At 32.0% G+C, this 21,730-nt stretch overlaps 1 protein-coding gene across 5 annotated transcripts in view; it reads right to left on the reverse strand.

Moving 5' to 3' along the window:
• Positions 1-21,730, reverse strand: part of LOC129800558 (peroxidasin) — a 117,319-nt gene that overhangs the window by 8,852 nt on the left and 86,737 nt on the right. For 3 of the 5 annotated variants that reach the window (XM_055845034.1, XM_055845036.1, XM_055845033.1), the window contains 4 exons: positions 15,829-16,064; positions 13,266-13,631; positions 12,945-13,133; positions 8,531-8,557 (listed from right to left, as the gene is read on the reverse strand). In XM_055845034.1, coding sequence (XP_055701009.1) covers positions 8,531-8,557; positions 12,945-13,133; positions 13,266-13,631; positions 15,829-16,064 — 818 coding nt within the window. The remainder of the gene's footprint in view (positions 1-8,530; positions 8,558-12,944; positions 13,134-13,265; positions 13,632-15,828; positions 16,065-21,730) is intronic. The other 2 variants (XM_055845037.1, XM_055845035.1) reach the window with 1 other exon arrangement.

Genomic DNA, 21,730 nt, shown 5'->3' on the forward strand with positions numbered 1-21,730 from the left:
AGAAAATCCTTAATTAAGCACTTAATTAAGGACTTTTAGAAAATATTTAATTATTTATTTATTGTTAACGTTGAGTCGTGAAATATTATTTTTGCTATTCATCACAAAGCGCCGACGTTTGTCTCATTTTTATAATATATATTTTTTAAAGTAGGAGAGACTGGGGCAAAAAGTCACAAAACAACAAAATTTTCTCTTTATTTGCAAAAAGCTAGATAGTCATGTCTTAGCCATAAGATAGATCATTATTAATTTCATGAAACTAGATGAGAAATGGTAGGTCAGCTCTTTGCAATTAAAGAGAGAATTCGCATCGTTTGAAGGTTCACTCTGTGCGAACCATGCCTACATTCCCCTAGCACAGTTTTATAGGAAATTTACCGCCCTACAACTCTGTGAAAGTCATTTTCTTCTATTTTGTAAGGAAATATATTTATCTAGCTATTTTCTGAAAGGTAATTTTGTGATTATTCTCAAAAATGCTGGGGCAAATAGTAACAGGCATGGGATATTATCACATTTTGATTCGATTAATCAAGGCCTTCCGCAAATTTAAAAAATATATAGATTACATATTTTCATAGGAAATTTATTCCTCTACCTTTGCAGAACAACGTTTACTCTATTTGAACGAGAAAAGCGCTTTTCAAGATATTTTAGAAAAAAAACACACAATAGACTGCAAATCGTTTGACCAATGCAAACAACAAGCGGCGACACATAACATTGACGTTTCATTTCACCGTGTGGAACATCAGAAATTGTTTCGCTTTTTGTTACTTTTTGCTCCATAGCTTTTGTTACTTTTTACCCCAAGTGGTCGTTTTTAATAAAAGGATTTCTGGAGAACAGAATTTTGTAAAATTCTAAAATAGATAGCGGATTCATATTCAAAGTATATCCAGATAATTTGGGAAATATTCACCAGTGCATCAAATTTAATATAGGTATCTAATAATTGATATCTTCTGCACGGAAAATATTTGAAAAATAGGGCTAAAAATTTCGATATTTTTTATTTTCTAAATTCCTTGTTCGAATTTTAAGAAAGTTACGGCATTGAAGAAGACCTATGGAGGCCATCTATGGAAAAAAATTTAAGCCGCTATCTTATTTCTCTTGGAAGATATTGAATTTTAAAATTTTTGGATTTCTGACTTTTTGCCCCAGTCTCCCTTATAGTTGGACGTTTTAACAACTCCTTAAAATTAAGTCATTGAGTTAGGAGCTTAATAAATTATTTCATAGGTACTTAATATGTTAGCCAGATGAAATAAGGATGTAGTTAATCTGGCCAATTTCGTTAAATAAAGACGCTTATTAAAACAATACCAATTGATATGCTGCATACTGTCGTAACTTCCAGGCGGCTATATAAACGATGCAAGTTACAATAAAATGATATTGTGTTTCGTCTGATATCTCTCTGTCTTAGATTTTAAATTTTAAGAAAAATAAAGCTAAACTGAAATTACACTGAGAAAAAAGAGGGTGCGATTAATTTTTTTTCCTCATAACTTTAACACTTTTGAGGTGTAAAAATACATTAACATTTTTTAATGTTAATTTTACACCATTTTAAGTGTAAAAGTAACATGAAAAAGGATAACTTTAACCCATTACACCTAAAAAGCATAATATTTACACCGGATTCGGATCAAGCAGGGTAAAATTAATATTTCCGGAATGTTAGTGGTTCGCATCTGAGATAAATTCTATTTGCTAACTGTTATAAACTCTTTAGTGTGTCTTAGCTAAAATAGGAAGCCGGCCAGATTTCCCAGGGGCGAAGGAACACCTCTTCGACAGGGAACCCCTATTGATATTTTTGTCAAAATCTTGAATATTTTTTTAAAGTATCTAATAAAATGTAAATAATATGACGTTTTTTCCTTAATCTACGTTTTATGATAGAGTTAGGTGCTAACATGACTTCTTAAAGTGTCAATAGGCGTTCCTTTCACCTTATTTCATTACGAAATGTTTCGAGATTTAATTAATAAACAGGAACAAAATTAGGCAAAGTCATTGATTCCATAGATGTATTATGAAAAACATATCTGATACAACAAAAAAGAACGGCATTAATTAGCTGAATTGTTCGGGATATGAAAGGAACATAACCAGAACTTTCAAAGAGTTATGTGAATAATGTTATGCGCCGAAAAATAGACAAAAAATGAATCTGCAAAAACCTCAATGGGGGATTTTTATTTCGAAAGGGAGATTTAGAGCCAAAATGACCTCGTTTGAATGAGCATCACATGCCGTGTTCACTGTAGAGAACAAAAATAATTCTTGATAGCAAAGAAATTATTATTCTACCAAAGTTGAATAAGTGGTCTATTGTTTCATGCACTATATCAGAAAAGAGGAAGAATAATTTATTAAATAAATGAAACAGAAAAAGCTCATAAAATGCAATATAATGTTGTTTTTAGCATGATATCCTCAAGGGATAAGAGATTTTCAGGAGGAATTCAGTGTTAAATTCTTGTTCCCATGTTACTCTTTTGATTCAGCAAGAGAATTAGAGAGAGAGTATGAAAGTATAAAAGAACCCAGAGACAAGTAAACTGGCAATGTATTAATTCACAAAGGAATCCCATGTTTTAGAGTTATGTTGAAGCTCATCTACCTCCTAATAACTGCCCTTTTTCCTGGCAATTTTCCATTGATGCTGAGTGGATGAAAATTGTCAGGGAAGAAGGATCACAAAGCAAAAAGCAGAAAAATAAATAAAAAAAATTGTCCTCACTTCTAATATGAAATGCTTTTCCAGTCCTTTATGCTTTTTTTTCCTAGGGTTGAAAATTTCATCCTGAGATACGCACTTGACATGAGAAGGAAGGACAAAAACTGCCAAATCCAATAAAATCCACAAGACAAATCGTCGTGAGAAGTTGGCAAAAATTAAGATCAACTTTTACACATAACTTCTCCGCAAAAGCACCTCCTAAAAAGCTCGTCTCTTTATCAAGTGTCTGAAGAAACACAATTTTCACCTAAAATCCCTCTTGAGATATAGCGCACAAAGAATTACCCGTAAAAGTGTTGAGATGAGAAATGGAAAGTCAATAAGATACATTGAGAAAAATAATCAAAGGTGGATTTCTTCCCAATAAAAAAGAACGAGAAAAAAAATAAGAAAAAGTCTTCAGAGAAGAATACAAGTTAAAAATTGTTTTGACACCCGGTCTTTCACTGAATTTTCCAGGATGAGAAAGGAACAAATTAAATTTATACGACTTTTTACTTTGCAAAGAGCTATGGCACAATTTGTAAATACACTCATTTTCCACCTTCGTTAGAGGTGTTATTCTCGCCAAAAAGTCAGTGAAAAATACTTTTCAATTGTACTTTTATAGCATCTACGAAATGTTATAGTTTGGTAACAACTGGCTAGAAATGTTCTTTTAACTTTTCCACCCAAAACATCATCACTGTACGCTTACAAACAAATAACAAGTGTTTTTGGGTGAAGAAAATCTTTCACCTGCAAAGTTAGAAATCGCTGTAATTGAGGAGAATGTAAGATGGTAAAGAATTTTCATTGATTTTCTTTCTCATGAACTTATTAAATGTATTAAAGCTGAGAGTTCGTTAGGAAAATCTTGAAAATAAAATTAACAACTCCTCATTTCATCTTGTAGTAATTTTCTGAAATTACTGTAGGGAAAAGTGCTCATGCTTCGTACGATCCCAAGCTTCGTAATGACTAAATTTTTAGTTATATTTATCAATAAATGTGATTCATCGCACACATATTTTAAAAACTAGGGGAAACATAGGAAAAATTTGTCATTACGACGCTTGGGATCGTACGAAGCATGGGCACTTTCCCCTACTCAGAAGAGTGTAAGGACAAAGACCGAAAAAGCAATTTAATCGTTTGGAATTGAATATAATATTGGGATCCCAAATTTAAAAAAAAAAAAACAAATTGGCATTCTGAAAGGAAACGTAAAAGTATTAAAAGAACATCCCTTTGACAAACTTTCAATGAATGGCTTTACAAATCTTTTGTTTCAGAGTATTAAGCCAAGAAGTTATCTTAAACATAACCTCAAAGGTAGTATGTATTTTGCAAGGCGAAAATTTTGACACGAATTATTAAAATTGAATACTTTTGTAGAGAAGGATTCAAAATACGTTTAGCATACTTTTTAAGGATAATTTCTGGCGTTTCTAGCAAATTTTGAAATATAGAATAACCCTAATTTTCTAGAATAATTTGAATTCTAAAATTAAACTTCAGTTCATAAGCCACATTTCATTCAATAATTATGAAAAAATCGATAGATGGGAGTGACAATCAGACGCCTTGAAAAACAAAAGGTAACTTTTTTAAATATAAAATAGAGAAAACAACAATTTCGAAAAATGAGGTTAGAATTTTGAACATTTTTCTCTTGGTTAGCTTTTCCTAACCATGTTGTTTAAATACATTTCAGCATAGTAAATATAAATAATTCAAACTCCAAAAACATTTTCTAAGTGAATATTTTATTTAATTTCTCAAAGGATTTTATTTTTTATTAATCAATTTCAAATAAGAAATGTTTTCCATTTGGGATGTTGGCAGATGTATACATCTTCTAGTTTAATTTTATCTATAAACATAGAGTAACGCTAATCTATAGTACAACGAAAATTATTCTTAGGTTGAGCTTTCAGCTCTAAGGATATAAAAGTTGACCTGTTAAATTTTGGAAAATTCTTAGGGGAAAGTGGGATAATTTTGAATCGGGGAAACTTTAAAAATGGGCTCTTTTCGCCTATTTTTAAACGGAAATGGAGCTTTCCGTGATATTTAGTTTAACAAACCCATTGTTAAGATAGGTATAATTAGAAGGAATCACACCTAATAGTATGATAAGCTTTAATTCCTTTTAAAAATAGGAGAAAAAAGACCATTTTCGAAGGTACCCCAATTTAAACACTGAGAAAAAACGGGGGTGCGATTGACTTTTTTCCTCATAACTTTAACACTTTTTAGGTGTAAAAATATATCAACATTTTTTAATGTTAATTTTACACCTTTTTAAGGGTAAAATTAAACATTTATACATTGTTGTTAACGTTGTTGGCGATTGAAGTGTCAAGAATACCAAAATTCTAAATAGCAAGACAATATGCGCTAAAGCGGCGAGTACATGATCTTGCACTTTAGGCTTTCGATAGATTTTCGAATAGGTTTGGCTTGACTTTGGAGTGGCTTTGTCTCTTCGAAAGGTAATTACGCACAGAACCAATATGATCCTTATTTTCCTTACCCCTAAATCTAACTTTCAGAAATATATTTTTGTCTGCATAATGACCTTAAATCACTCCTTTTACTAAGTTTGAGTACCGGAAAATAAAGTAGCTTTTGTAAGACGTGTATCGGTTTCGCGGTGTATCGGTGCCGTTATTTTGAATCCCTAAAGACTGATTCGGTACACAAGGTGCCATGTCCCTAGGATTAGCCCTCTGAGTGCCCATAAGAAGCAAAATAGCTGCCTTATAGAATCAAGTATTACACAAGTCTTTTAGAGCACTTTTAAAAGACTTAAAGTGAGAATTGCTATAGAAACTCTTAAAATTTGTAATAGTCCGCCACTTTACGTATAGTAATCTCAGTGATGGAACCAAGAGCGTTATAAGCAAATAAAAAAGATTTTTGGTTCTATATTGTCTTACTTAGGGAATTCTGCAAGACTATATTAAGAAAAAATTGCTTCTTGGCTGGGAGGTGAATGGTGTGCATCTTTATCGCTATATAGTGAGCTTGCATTCCAATAAGGATATGGGCAGGGAGCACTCAAGCCTTTCTTTGGCATAACGCTCTCGCAGACAATCAGTTGGTCTTTAGCTGTGCACCCAAAGAAGCCTTGTTGGGCCACCACTACCATGTGTTACTGTGTCCGTTTTCCAAGATCTCGGTTATTTTAATCTCACACTTTGGACAAAATGTAGTTAATAAAATTTCCTATAAAATTCAGAAGAGGGATTGCAAAAATCTGTTTCGATTTACAATAGGGTGGATTCACCACTTCTCGCCACGTATATTGAAATCGCTATTTTTCACGAGTTATGAAATAAATGAGCCGCAAAGTTACTTGTATTTTTATTGCTGCTACGTATAGAGTCGAAAAACACTAATTTTTTGTTTTGAATTTAAATGTTTGAGCATTTTTTAGAGGAATATTTTAAGCAAGTGCATCGAATCCAATATTTCTCATAAAATATAGTAAGTGTCATGAAACTTTTATTGAACAAAATTTAATTTTTGAATAATTAATTTGCCTATTGAACTTTTAATTACATTCGGCGAATACATAAAATTTGTATTGAGTTAGTTAATATTTCATTTTATATTATTTTTATATAAAAATGAGCCATGTCGGAAAGTGGTAATATTCTAAAACTGATTCACCACCTGTCGCCATAGCTTTTCAATAGGCGACGCTAACTTCACTTCATAGAATCTCAGTTGTCAAATCTACCTTGTTTACTTTCTGCAATAATATAATAATTTGATTTCTCAAATAAAAGTGAACAAAAATCATTTAATAATAATAATAAGGTGAACATAAGGAAAATGAAATGCTGAATGTAAGGTAAAGTGCCCTCGAGTCGACCGGTTCCTCGACTCGACCAGTGGTCAATATTTGAATGTTTTTATGACGAATTTCTATAAAATTGTCACTGATTCGTATTTATTTATGGAATAATTGACCTATTAATGTTAGATCATATGCCAAATATAATGCAAATGTAAATAAATAGAATAAATAACTCTACTGGTTGATTTGAGGAACCTGTCGACTTGAGGGAACTTTACCTTATTCTTTGCATAATATTGCTCAAAATAATCGAGTTTGAACTTTTCCAAGTGGGTGGAGAGAAGTGGTTACAAAACTGGCAAAAAGTGGTAAAAAGTGGCGACGAAGTGGTTATTTTTGCATTGTTAATAAAAATCAGGTTTTTAGGTACTCTCGCGTTAAATTGTAGGACAATTGTTTTGACGAATCTAGACCCAATATAGCTTTGTGTCAAATTTGAGTTATCTGATAATAAGGGGTCAAAAGTTATAATACAAGTAATTTCACTTTTTCCTAAAAGTGGCGATAAGTGGTTACTCCAACCTATGTCTTCTGGATTCTAACATTTTTAGGGTAACATTCCCTCTGGTGTTACTTTTACAAACTTTGCAAGTTCAAAAGTATTGTCAGTTCTTTTAAAGACCTCTAACTTTCTCTTAATGAAAAATGAAATCGGTTCAGTAGATTCTAAACTATTAGTCACCTCAATACCAAAAAAAAAAACTTTGTTGTCTTATTACGGACGTGAAAGCAAATTGAAATCACAATAAGTATACAAAATTGCCCGACTGTTCACTACAACAGAAAACCAACATTGTTGCTGAATATAAAGGACTTGATATTGAAATTATGAATAACATTTCTCTAACATATTCATTCATAACTTCTAACCGAAAAAATGTTGTTCTACACAAATTTTCAACTGGAAATAACAAAAAAGTGAAAACCAAGCAAGAAAACTTTCAAACATTCACATAATGTGTCTTTTTTTTTGCACCAAACTTTCCCAAATACTTTTTTTGCTCTATTTTATTAAATTCCTCCCCAAAAAAGAAAAACTTCCGCATTTTAATGTGAGGTGAAAACTTTCACACACATGAAAGTATGGGTTGTTGAAAAAAAAAACCACTCTTTTCGTAAAAAAGGAATAAATTTATTAAGCTAAAATGAAAATGTTTTAATAATAATAATATAAATTAATTGCGCATTTCCATAGGGAACTTTGGGAACTTTTCAACATATCACAAATCCCACCTGGCGTCTCCACTGCCACAAAAGCTCTTTCACTACCGAGAAGTTAGATTAGGTGAGAAAAACTTTCCCATTTCACACTACATATGCATTTGTGGATTTTCTCCTTGTCTTATGCATATCCTGCCCCCCATGACCTCCCCCCTCTGAAATCCCCAAAAATACAATAATAATTTTGAGTGGAAAAATTTATTCATTTTACGTGCACTTTTGGGGGTGCTTTTCCCCGAGAAGCACGTAAAGCTCAAATGATTCTGAAGAGTGGATTGAGGGGGGCTTTTAGTGTATATATTAGGGTGTATAGGGGAGGACTCTGTGTGTAGTTTATTGCAAATAATATAGGTTTAATTGCACACAAGAGTGCTGGTTGGTGAGAAAAAAAATAGCAGAGAAAACTCTTGTGTAACATGTGTGGTAAATGTTTGTTGGTTTAATTACTTAAATTTCATCAATTTTCCTCTAATAATTTTCCTCTACCCCAAAAAACATCACCCAAAAACCAATCATCAACAGACACTCAACAAAATCCCCTCCAAAATTGGCTTTCAAAACATCAAAAGAATTTTTTTTAAACCAGAAACTGATAGGGGCTCATGCACAACATTATGAATCTGACAACATATCACATAATTAAACACATAAAAAACTCATTTAAATAAATTGTAATTAACTTGCAATAAATAAGGGTTTACCAGTATGAGAAGTGATTTCCTCTTTTGCTGCATGGAAAGAAAATTGTGTGGAAAAAGTCATTTTATTGATCAAAAGTGCAACCGTAACGAGAGGTAATTATTCCTGGGGAGAAAATTGGTCCACTAGCAGATATAAAATGTGAGAGAGAGATTGCAGAAAGAAGGGAGAAAGTGAAGTCATCAATTGCGAGACTCAATTTTGTGACACGCTCTGGACTTTGATGAAAAATAAATTGATCCATTCCTTTACTTCACTCTTCAGAACCCAAAATTTGGGTCATTCAATTTATCACCGAGAGAGGTGAATTTTGCAGGATCAATCAATATTCCTTGTCCAACACCCAATGGATCTGCAGAAAACGACCGACAAACTTTTCCTTCATCCCGTTCATTCCACTTACACATTTATTATTTCTTTTTTTTTGGGGAAAAATGAGATGTTTAACAGGATGACTTTGGGATACTTTTCGTACGAAGAAAGTGGAAGATGTATTAAGAATATTCTTTCAGAGAAAATATTTTTGGTTTGTGAAATAAAAATCTTGGTGAGAAAACATGAGCAGAAAAATATAACTTTGATCAGTTAAAAATCAATTTCAGTCGGTAAAACATTTAAATCTAAAAAATGAATTTATTTTAGGCAAATAGTTCGTAAGAGCAAAAACAAATTAAGTTTTATTTGTACTTTCCTAAAAGTAATAGAAAGTTTTCACTGCTTCGAATGTTCTAAACTGGTCAAAATTGACCATTTTTCTGATTACAACTGATCTATTTACCGAGCAAATTTGATTATTTTACTGATCAAAATTGACTATTTTACTGATAAAAACTGATTTATTTACTGAGAAAATTTATTTTCTTTACTGGCCAAAATTAACTATTTTTCTGATCGAAACTGATTTTTTTACTGAGCAAATTTGATTTTCTTTACTGACCAAAATTGATTATTTTATTGATAAAAATCGATTTATTTACTGAATAAATTTGATTTCTTTACTGACCAAAATGGACTATTTTACTGATCAAAACTGATTTATTTACTGAGCAAATTTGCTTTTATACTGGCCAAAATTGATTTCTTTACTGACCAAAATTGACCAATTTTCTGATCAAAACTGATTTATTTACTGAGCAAATTTCATTTTTTACTGGCCAAAACTGAATATTTAACTGATAAATGCTTATTTAATGACAGAGCACATTTGATTTTTTTACTGGCCAAAATTGATCATTTTTCTGATCAAAACTGATTTATTTACCGAGAAAATTTGATTTCTTTACTGGGCAAAATGTACTATTTTTCTGATCAAAACTGATTTATTTACTGAGAAAATTTGATTTTTTACTGGCCAAAATTGAATATTTAACTGATAAAGGCTTATTTATTGACAGACCAAATTTATTTTCCTTACTGTCCAAAATTAACCGTTTTTCTGATCAAAACTGATTCATTTACTAATCAAATTTGATTTTCTTACTGACCAAAATTGACTATTTTACTGATAAAAACTGATTTATTTACCGAGCAAATTTTTTTCTTTACTGTCCAAAATTTAGCATTTTACTGATCAAAATTGATTTATTTACCGAGCAAATTTGATTTCATTACTGGCCAAAATTGATCATTTTTCTGATCAAAACTGATTTATTTATTGAGCAAATTTGATTTCTTTACTGACCAAAATTGACCATTTTTTTTTATCAAAACTGATTTATTTACTGAGCAAATTTGATTTTTTTTACTGGACAAAATTTACTATTTTACTGATCAAAATTGATTTATTTACTGAGCAAATTTGATTTCTTTACTCATCAAAATTGGGTATTTTACTGATCAAAACTGATTTATTAGCTAAGCAAATTTGATTTCTTTACTGTAATTGACCATTTTACTGATTAAAATTGATTTATTTACCAAGCAAATTTGATTATTTTACTGACCAAAATTGACTATTTTACTGATAAAAACTGGTTTATTTATTGAGAAAATTTGATTTTTTACTGTCCAAAATTGAATATTTTACTGATAAAAACTGATTTATTTACTGAGCAAATTTATTTTCTTTACTGTCCAAAATTGACCACTTTTCTGATCAAAACTGATTTATTTACTGAGCAAATTTATTTTCTTTACTGATCAAAATTGACCATTATTCTGACCAAAACTGATTTATTTAATGAGCGAATTTGTTTCTTTTACTCACCAAAATTGACTATTTTACTGATCAAACCCGATGATTCTGATTTATTATTGATTAGTTATTGACCGTATTTAAATCTTTTACTGACCATAGTTTACCATCTTGCCGAACAATATCGATTACATATTTTACAGATCAAAATCTTTCATTTTTTTCTAAGCAAAACTGATAGTTTTACTGCCCAATTTTGATAATTTCACTAACCAAATTTACTAATTATTATTTTTTTACTCACCAAAATCGATTAATTTACTGACCGTATTTGACTCTTTTGCTGATCAAAATTGTTTATTTTTTCTGACCAAAATTTATTTTTATATTGATAACATTTAATAAGTTCATTAACGTATCATTGATCAATTTGCTTTTTTATTGATCAAAATTGATTGTCTTCCTTTCTTTTTCACACGCTTTGTATATGTCTATCTCATTCTATCGCATTCCAATTTTGATTGAGCTAAATTCAATTTGGAGTGATGTTTAAAAGAAGAAGAAGAGTGCGAAAGAATGAGATGAACATATGGAAGCCGTGTGAGAAAGAAAGAGATCCGAATTTCGACTTCATGAAATTCTCACGATCTAAAAGGTGTGCCGGAGCCATAACAAAATTGTTCATTTTTTCTGACTACAATTGTTTAATTTACTGACCAAATTTGATAATTTTACTAATTCAAATTCTTTCTTTGTGGATGTGGCACACCTTGTCAATTTATAGAAATTAAATCAAATGAAATTTTACCGACTCTTTTTTACTGACTAAAATTGATTTTTTTTTTACAAAAATTGATTAGTTTGTTGACCACGATTGACCATTTCTCTGATAAAAATTGATTCTTTGTCAAATTTGCTTTGCTATGCATTGTTCCTCTTCTCTGACCAAAATTGTTTTATTTACTGACCGAATTTTATTATTTTAATAACTAAAATTGTTTCTTATGCATTCGGCACACCTTTTAGCTGGGTATAATATCATGACATCAAAATTAACTTCTCTTTCTTTCTAAAAAAATTTACATATGTCTATCCCATTCTTTCGGTCTCAAAACTGGACTGAACTAAATTTAATTTAGTGTGATGTTAAAAATAAGAAGAAGAGTGTGAAAGAGTAAGATAGTCATATGCCGAGCCTTTAAGAAAGAAAGGGATGTAAATTTTGACTTTTATGAAATTTTCTTGATCGAAAAGGTGTGCCGGAGCTATTAGGGTAAGTGTGCCAAATTTCGGCATAGTTGCATGCAAGCGTCAAAGTCTCAAGTTTGAAGTGTAATATTTTAAATACAAATTGATTTTTTTATTCTTTCTTCTGAAAAAGTGTTGCTTGGAGCCTTGTAAAGAGTTTACCGTCTTTATTTACCCTAAAATCATTCTTAATACATTCTAAAATGAATAAAAATATAGACATAGCTTTGGTACCCTATTTCGGCCACTTTCATTCTCATAGTTCCTTGCCCTTCGGGAATTCTTCCATGTCTTTTTCACGTCATCTCGTTTGTCGAAACTACATTTTTTCTTATTCTTTTGCATTGTATAATCTCTAGAGTATGTAAAGTCTAAAAGTTCATAGAAATTCGAGGAACAAAAAAGGTGGCCGGAATTGCAAGCTGGCCGGAATTTGGCACACTTATCCTATATTCCATTTTTTATATCAACAAAAACAAACGTTTTATAAATGTCAGGGATATAAAAATAAGAAATAGAAATAGAGCTTTTTAAAACATCATAAAAATACGATTTAGATGCCCTTCAGTCTTTTAAATATTCCATGTATAAAGTTATCAACTTCAGCTAGTTATTATTATTATTATTATTAACTTTTAACTTAATTAAACGGAACTAAAATCTGTCAAGAAATTTTAGGAGTATTTTAAAAATAAAATTTGTTGGTAAGTTTTCCCTTCAGATGAAATCCCTTCAGATTTGATTATCATCTTTCATAAAACTGAATTTTTATGGGATGTTTTATGGTCAAATCCTTAAGAAATTTCCCTGTTTATTATCCAAATCATTCTTTTGTGAGAGAATCTCTTGCCCTAACATTTGTAATATTAATAAACTCTTCCCCAAATCCCGCCCCAGGAACAACTATATCAATTACAAGGGCATATTCTGCATGAAAGCACTCGAAATTCAATGCAAGGTTTTGCTGTATGGAGTATGGATCTTTGGAAATAATCCCAAGTGGGAAGTTATTGTATAGCAATAGAGAGACTCACCATCGACCATGACTTCTGCACTTGAGGAAATGGTTTCGTATTTGTTGCTGACGTCGCATTTATACGTTCCGGAATCGCCACTGGTGGATGGGTGGATGTAGAGCGTGCCATTGGGAAAGACACGTCGACGTACGGATAATTCCAATGGAGTTGCATTGAGTGACCATATAACATTTGGTTGCGGATCGCCTGGGAAAGGGAGAATTTCCATGTAATCAAGAGATCGAATGGTCAGAACAATTGAATGACCAGGACAAAAGGGGGGATCAGATTTATGAGGTATTGGGGGGTGTTTTTTGGGGGTGACAAAATGAAACTCACCTGTCGCACGACAGTGCAAAACAATGGCAGTTGGAGTGTCCACAAAGAGACTCTGGGGTTGTTCGATGAATTTCAACCTTGCCCGTTCCTCCATGGGATCCAATTTTACTGGATCCGAATGTGTCTCACCCATGATATTCCTGGCAATGCACTCATAGGATCCAAAGTCCTCTTGTGTTGTATTGGCAATCTCAATAGTTCCATTTGGCATTACATGGATTCTTGGATCTCTTTTATCCACTTCATTGAAGTTCCTCATCCAGATGATATCCGGAATAGGGGATCCAGAAGCTTGGCAGGGAATTGTTACAGATTGCCCCAAAGGTGCTCTTAGACTCTTTGGTGGTGGAACAATCTTTGGTTTAGCTGGTGAAAATGGATTTTCTTTTAGGTCAAAAAGAAACTTGAGAAAATCACATATCAAGTAAGTAATAAGACACGCCCATAAAATTTTATCGCACGCCCCTTTCAAATATTATGATTAGATAACGTTAGGCTAAGTGCGCCAAATTCCGGCCAGCTTGCAATTTCGGCCACCTTTCTTGTTCCTCGAATTTCCATGAATTTTTAGTTTTTACATACTCTAGAGATTATACAATGCAAAAGAATAACAAAAAATGTAGCTTCGACAAACGAGATGACGTAAAAAAGGCATTGGAAGAATTCCTGAAGGGCAAGGAACTATGAGAATGAAGGTGGCCGAAATAGGCCACCAAAGCTATGTCTACATTTTTATTCATTTTAAAATGTATTAGGAATAATTTTAGAGTAAATAAAGACGATAAACTTTTTACAAGGTTCCAAGCAACACTCTTTCAGAAGAAAAATTTAAAACAAAAATCAATTTGTATTTAAAATATTACACTTCAAACTTGAGACTTTGGCGCTTGCACGCAACTATGCCGAAATTTGGCACACTTACCCTATATTTATATTTTTTTATGAATATATAACTTGCTAGATGTAGGGGAAAATACTCTCCCTTCGAACGTTCTTGCCTTCAAATAATGTGAATTTTCTTTGATTTTCCTATGAGACTGAGAAAAAAAGAATAAACAGTTTGTGAACTAACTTAGAGGAGGCTGGGACAGTTTCATTCTGAAAATGCGTGAGTGGCAGTAGTTTAAGACAACTTTTTAAAACAGTTTTCTGCATTTTATTTATATTTAACTATTTTAATTTCAAACATTTCAAAATACATACTGAGAGACCTCGATAAAGTTATTAGTCTTGAAAAGACCGAAATTTAATATAAAAAACAAAAGAGTTATTAAAAGAATATTTAAAAATTAAGAAATTTTTTTAACTTTAAACGTTTTTCAGGTTTCACGAATTGTAAATATTTTTTAAAATAATTTTTCAAAATAACTAACCTCTGAAATTTTCAACTTTTTTTATTATTTTAAGAATTTTTAAGTAAAAAAGTATTATTTTTAAATTATTCACTAAAAAATAATTTATAAAACGATATAACATTTTTTTATATTCACACAAGTCGTAACCCTTAAAAAAATCTTACGTTTGTCATTAAAATCAAAGAAGTAATATGGAACATTTGACAACATCTTATGTTCTATAGGTTATAAACAAATAATAGTAATTTTTTTTAAATAAAAATTCCTAAATAGTTATATTTTCATGTTCTTAAGTCTTAAAAACACTTAATATGTTAATTGATATTTATTAGTATTTTATACATTGAATAGAGACTGATTTTTTCTTCAAAAAAGTGCCCCTTTTTTGTATGAAATTGCCCCACGTTTTGCTATTCAGATGAAATTGTTCCTTTTGACTACAAACCAATAATATTCCAAAGAACATATGTACAAGAACTTCGTTCTGTTCAATGTTCAACAGTGAACAGATTCAACAGTGAAGAGAATCCGTGAGAATCTTCAACAGTTGCCTGTAGATTTTTGCACCGTTTCTAACATTTTTTGTCATTCGAGTACCAACACTCAGAGAAATCCGAAAAAGTTAAAATAATGGCCTCTACACATTATTGGGAGCAATTTTTGTCAAAAATTGCTTTTTGAAGGAAATTCCTTGCAGCGTTGTAGGGGGAAACGTCAAATTTCTGTCAAAAACGCAATTTTTGACGAAAATTGCTCCCAATGTGTAGACGCCTTAACTTTCCGGAAATATTTATTTTACCCTGCATTATTGATCCGAAATCGGTGTAAATATTATACTTTTTAGGTGTATTATGGGCTAAAATTACCCTTTTTCATGTTAATTTTACACTTAAAAAGGTGTAATATTAACATTAAAAAATGTTGATATATTTTTACACATAAAAAGTGTTAAAATTATGAGGAAAAAAAGTTAATCGCACCCTCTTTTTTTTCTCAGTGTAGGTCTGAAGCCTGTATTAAAGTCAAAGTGTTCTAAATATTCTCGCTCTCCTCTACGTCGAAATAATGAAAAAATTACGATTTCTTCAGTCAGAAAATAGTTCCTACTATATTTCAGGTTGAACTAAAAATATTTATGGGCTAAGATAATAGTAAAATATCGGATTTTAAATTGATACTTTACTACTGATATTTTAATTGATACTTACAGCAATGGAGATCTGTTTCTTTGACCACGTAAATATTTTTTCCAGCCAAATCACTTGGTGAGGAACATGTGGCAGCCACTTGGAAGGTCGTCCTGGGATTCACCAGAGCTTTAACCAGCCACAAAAGTCGACAATCGCACTCCAGTGGGTTGCCATCGAGACGGAGTCTTCTAAGAGATCTTGGGCCATTGAGAAGACCCTCGGGAATGGTTGTTAGGCGATTATTGTAGAGGAATCTGGGGCAGAGATTGGGGATAAAAGATGAGATCATTTATTGCAAATGATTCATTCGATAAATTATCATCCACCACCCTCAAAAACCGAAGCTGAGAGTTATCAAAGTGCTTTTCATTCACCTTTTTGTATGAGTGTGCAATTTAGGATAAAGGGATTTTCCTTTTTCGAGGGTAACCTGGGAAGAAAAGCGCGTCGAAGAATGATGGAAGAAATTGCTCAATGTTGAATGCAGAGGAAAACGTAACCAGTGTTTCTCTTTTGTGTGCACTTGACAGGCAAATTGATCAGAAGAGATTAAATTTTATGTTGTAAATCCCGGCTTAGGTATACAATGGCAAAGGAGAAAGCAATTTGACTAAAATATGGCCATCAATGGACAAAGGAGACGTTCAACACATCCCCCAAGCAAAAATGAAGAGTTTTTAGCCAGGGAGGATGGGAAAACGTGAAATACAAGCCAATATTTTGCAGGCATCTTCAATACATTCTCCGCGAGACATTCCGGTTCAGTCTTAAATTCACCATAAAGTCCCATTCACTGGCTTCTGCGGGGTAGCCCATTTTTCCCAATCCCAAGCCATCTTTCCTCCAACCCTTAAAGCCACATTATATCCCAGTAAATCGCTGTGTGATAAACAAGAGACGACACAAGTCTGGCTATTATACATTTCGAGGGTGGAGTGCACCATTTATTCATCCGTCGTTTCCGCATTTTCCCAAAAGCAAAAGCACAATAAATGTGGCCATTTCAATCTTTTCAAAATAACCAGCAGCACTCGGAAAAAAATCTCTCACAGAAGTGTAGTCTACGAAGGAAATATTGATTGAAATATGGATAAATTTGGAACAGGAGAGTTCATAAAATCTAATACATTTTCAGCAAATATTTTTCCATGTCAGTAAGCTTCAATGCGATGAGCAAGTCAGGCTTTTATGAAATTGAAAAAGTTTTACAGGAAAAAAAAAAATCTACAAAAATTTGTATATTTTAAAACTCGTTTTAATTTTTTTGATGACATACCATAAAAAAGTTTATTTCTAGTTTATCAAAAACATTTCCGGGGTTGATACACACAATACAAATGCCTTTTACATTGCTCATACTGTATTAAAATGAATATTATTTAAACAAACTACAACCCATTTCCACTCAATTTCCAACAATGATACATTTTTGAAGCTATTTACGAAATTAAACTGTTCCAATCTTTTTTATCAAAATATACAGTCAGCTAATTAAATTTCAAAATGGTTTTGGAATAAGAAGAAACCGAGTAGGAGAGAGTGGGGCAATTTCAATTAGCTGAAGTTTTTTTTTTAAAGATCAATTTGCCAAATATTTATGAATAATATTGAAGCTAAGTCTAGCTGATTTTCTTATTGGTTACTAGCTATTTTTAGAATATACAGCAAATTTCTTTGAAAATCATGTGTTCCTGGGCTGCCCCACCTTCCTTTATATGAGGCGCTCGCAGCAAAAGAAACTCTAAGTCGTATGCATTTCCCTATTAAAATAGCGTTTTTTTGCTCTGAGCTGCTCATATTTAAGTTCAATACTTCATTTCGTCTATTTCACATTTGACACACTAGTTAAAAAACTTCCTTACGCCATAACCTAACCTTAAAATTTAAATGATATTTACAATAAATTAACTCAAGATTAAGACTTTAGCATATTATCGCTTATGAGCCAAAATTATAAGTATTAAGGGAAGAGCACCAGCGATCGGCAGTGTTCTTCAAATCGTCAGGTTAATACCGTTTCGTTGCTCCAAATAAATTGAATTTTTAAAAATTATTAGCTACTTTTTACTATTTAACTCTTACAAGAATTCATTGCATTAGCTGAGATTTAATTTATAAAACCAATTTTGTGTGAGACACCTGATTCAATTCGTGACGATCCGAGGTACAGAGTGCAAGTTTTCATTAACACCTATTTTTTATTATTTGATTGTAAATATTTAAAAATGAAATGCGCAGATATAGTTAAATGGATAATTAATAGATTAATTAAAAAAAAACAAAGATATCAAAAAGTGTTTTGGGGCTTATATTTTCAACTAAATATGGAGCATGTCTGTAAACATACCGATCCGTGGTGCTCTTCCCTTATAAACTTTAATTTAAGTACGTAAAATGAAAATTAAATATTTATAAATAGAGTTTAAATGAAGACTAGTTTGCTAAGAGGTTATGAAGAAAACTAAAGTTATATCGTATTTAACCTCAAAATGCTCCCCTGCTGTTCCCCTTATGTGCTAGAATTCAAGAAAAACTTATGAACATCGGAGGGCAAATTAACCATTTAACCATTAAAATAATGTTGAGAAAAAGTTTTTATTTTAAATAAAAGGCAGATTTGTAAATTATAATTCGTTGTGTCTATTAAAGAAATTACTTTATTCCTGAGAGTTTAAAATTTTCAAAGAAAAAATATTAAGATCGGTTTAGGAAGTATGGTTTAGTATGAATAAGTTTACTAGAAGGGAACCGGAATTCGTCGGAGAAATGGAGTCACTCTTGGAAAAACGACAATCCTTTCCAAAGCTTTCGGCTCGGTCTCCAAGCCTTCATCAGTGGTCGAATCAATTAGTAACTTCCAGAGTTTTGTCTCTCAATCAGTCTAAGGAAGGTACAGGGCATAACAGAGGATGTAGGTGCACTCTACTAAAAAAAAACAATTCAATTTTTCACACTGGTGTGCGAACAAAGACGTTGCCAGAGCAGAAGAATTTGAGAAGATTTTAAATTTGTGCCAAATTTTTTAAAAGAAAACTTGAATTGTTTTTGTTAGTAGAGTGTACCCATATCCTCTGTTATGCCCTGTACCTGCCCTAGACTGATTGAGAGACAAAACTCTGGAAGTTAGTAATTGATTCGACCACTGATAAAGGCTTGGAGACCGAGCCGAAAGCTTTGGAAAGGATTGTCGTTTTTCCAAGAGTGACTACACTACCCCGACGAATTCCGGTTCCCTTCTAGTAAATTTCCCTAACGTCGGTTTTTTCAATACAATAGTATGAATAAGGTTATCGAGAATAAGAAAAGACTTTATTAATTAAAGAATTCTAAAAAGAGTTTTAAAAAAAAATCATAAAAAGTATTAACTTAAAAAATATCATTCCTAATGTGTTTGAAAAGATTGTGAACTCTATTAGTAAAAATGCAAAAAGAAATAAATTTTGATCCTTGTCTATTATAGGTTAGGATCTATATAACCTCAAATTTCACATAAATTTCTTAAGGAGTTACGTGGGTCCAAGGACGTACGCAAGATTTTAATAAAAGGTGGCTAAATTTAAAATAATGTCAGTAATTGAGGTAATTTTGTTTCTATTCCATTTTTGTATACCAATTTTGATAAATTAATGACAAAGGTGCAACAAAAATATTCTCATGGATCTGACTAGTTTTGTTTTTAAAATGAAATTGCATTTTTAGCTTGAAAATAGCATAGCAAAAGAAATGTTTTTTGATTAGAAATACTTAAGACTTAATTTGAGAAATCGGCATAAATCCTATTTTAGTTAGATTTTAATTATGTGATGGTTCAAATAGCTGTTAAACTTTTTGATTTGTGTTTTTAAAAAACGAGTATTTCAGAATAGTACAGATTTGATTAAATCTGAAGGCCTTAGGTGTAGCAGCTTCGGGCACAGAGACACCATCAGACAAATCAGAATCAGATAATGAAGAGCAGAAAGAATAGTCATCAGCTATCATTAAGAAAAGAAAACGAGTGAGCGCACTGAACAGATCTGTCCAGGAACGGCTGCGCCGTAAACGAAAAATGAGTCAATGAATGGTAAGTTTGAATTGTAGAGGCCCCGTTAATGCCCAAGGGCAGTTGGTATCCGAAAAAGCCATTCCTTTACCCCAATTATCCTCCTTTTTGCCCCAGTCTCCCCTATATACATAGATTTAGAGGTAGACGCAACCGACGAATTATCGAGGCAGACATTTCCTTTTTATTGGAAAATACCGTTCAATCATTCCTAATAACGCGGTTTTTCAAGCGTATTTATCATCCGAATGGTTTCACATTTGAAATCTTTGGTAAGATCTTCGTATTTCCAATAAAACTGAATTGAATCCAATCGATTTTGAACCGATAACTAATTTTAATCCGAAATTCAATTACATTACTCTTCAGGTGTATTTTGGTCAATGTTTTGAGTGATTTATAAATCGGTTCAAATCGTTAGAGAACCGGTGAATGATAGTAATGCAAAAATACTTTTGAAGTATTAGCATCTAAGTAACGAGTTCGAAGATTTCGCAAAGTCTGGGGCACTATGCTGTTCCTTTTTTATTGTGTTCAAAAAAATGTGTTAGCGTAAAGGCTCATAATTTTGGACAGTCTGCTTATAAGCATCGATATTCAAAGTTTTAAGTGCGATATTTTCAATACTAATTGATTTTTTTTTGTTAGGGTGAAAGGAACGTCTATTGACACTTTAAGAACTCGTGTCAGCATCTATTGACACCCCACTCTGTACCATTTTGGATATGAAATTTGAACATATCTGCTTACAGTAAAAGGTATAGTACAGAAAAAACGTTATTTTACTTATATTTTACTAGATAAATTAAATTATTTTCAACATTTTGACAAAAGTGTCAATAGGGGTTCCCTGTCGAACAGACGTTCTTCCGACCCTACTCTCTTTTCAGAAGGGTTGTTTAGAAACTTGGCAAGGATTTACTGTCTTTGTTTTTTACTAAAATTAGTTTTAATACGTTTAAAAATGAATTGATATGTAGAGGTGAATTTGACTCGAATTTTGGACAACTTGGTTATTAATTTGGACAAATTGGCTGTAAATTTGGACAGCTAATCCACCTCAACAGGATGCCCATTGTTCTTCATTTGATGAACCAATCTTACCAAGTCCTCTTCCTGTTCATGTAAGGGAAACGTAGAATGTCACAGAAGCCCGGAAACTTTCCATATCATTCATTAAAGTGAGTTGACTTCGATACTCCATGTACGTGCGGATTCGCTCATTCCCTGACCTTTCCGGGAGCCTTTCAAGGCTTTTCTCGCTACATCTCTTTCGTAGCGATGATGCTCCTTTGTTTCTCCAGGCATTTGTCCAACCTAGTCATCACAAAAGCTAAAACTTCACGAAATTTCGTGAGAAAACCACCTGTCCAAAATAAGGAGTATCACCTCACTGGTAAATGTCTTAAAAAATTTCCCATTTTTCACACGAAAAATCTAATTCACAAGGCAAATTTCACTTCAGGTCAAATGTACAAATCACCATTAACGTGAATCAACACAATATTCAATGAATATTCAATAATTATCACTCAAAAAAAGCGAAGAAACATTGTTAGTACTTCACCACAGCTAAATAAGACTGAAGTAAACACGAAGTTCTATCATATTTCTCGTAAGCAATTGCTTACACTGAATTTTCAACAAAGCAATTGCAACTCAAATCATATTCAAAATTTAACGTATTTAGTGATAAAATCTTCCAAAAAGAACAAATATTTAGATAGAATTCATTATTCATCAAATATTAGAATAAAAATCCATAATTTAAATCAATTTATTTTTAGTGTCCAATTTTATCCTCAAAGTGTCCAAAATAAGAAACTGGTCAAAATGATCAGCCTTTACCCTATTGTTAGTCTTCGAGACCTATGCAAC

Source organism: Phlebotomus papatasi, chromosome 2 (assembly GCF_024763615.1).
Source record: "Phlebotomus papatasi isolate M1 chromosome 2, Ppap_2.1, whole genome shotgun sequence".
Taxonomy (NCBI): domain Eukaryota; kingdom Metazoa; phylum Arthropoda; class Insecta; order Diptera; family Psychodidae; genus Phlebotomus; species Phlebotomus papatasi.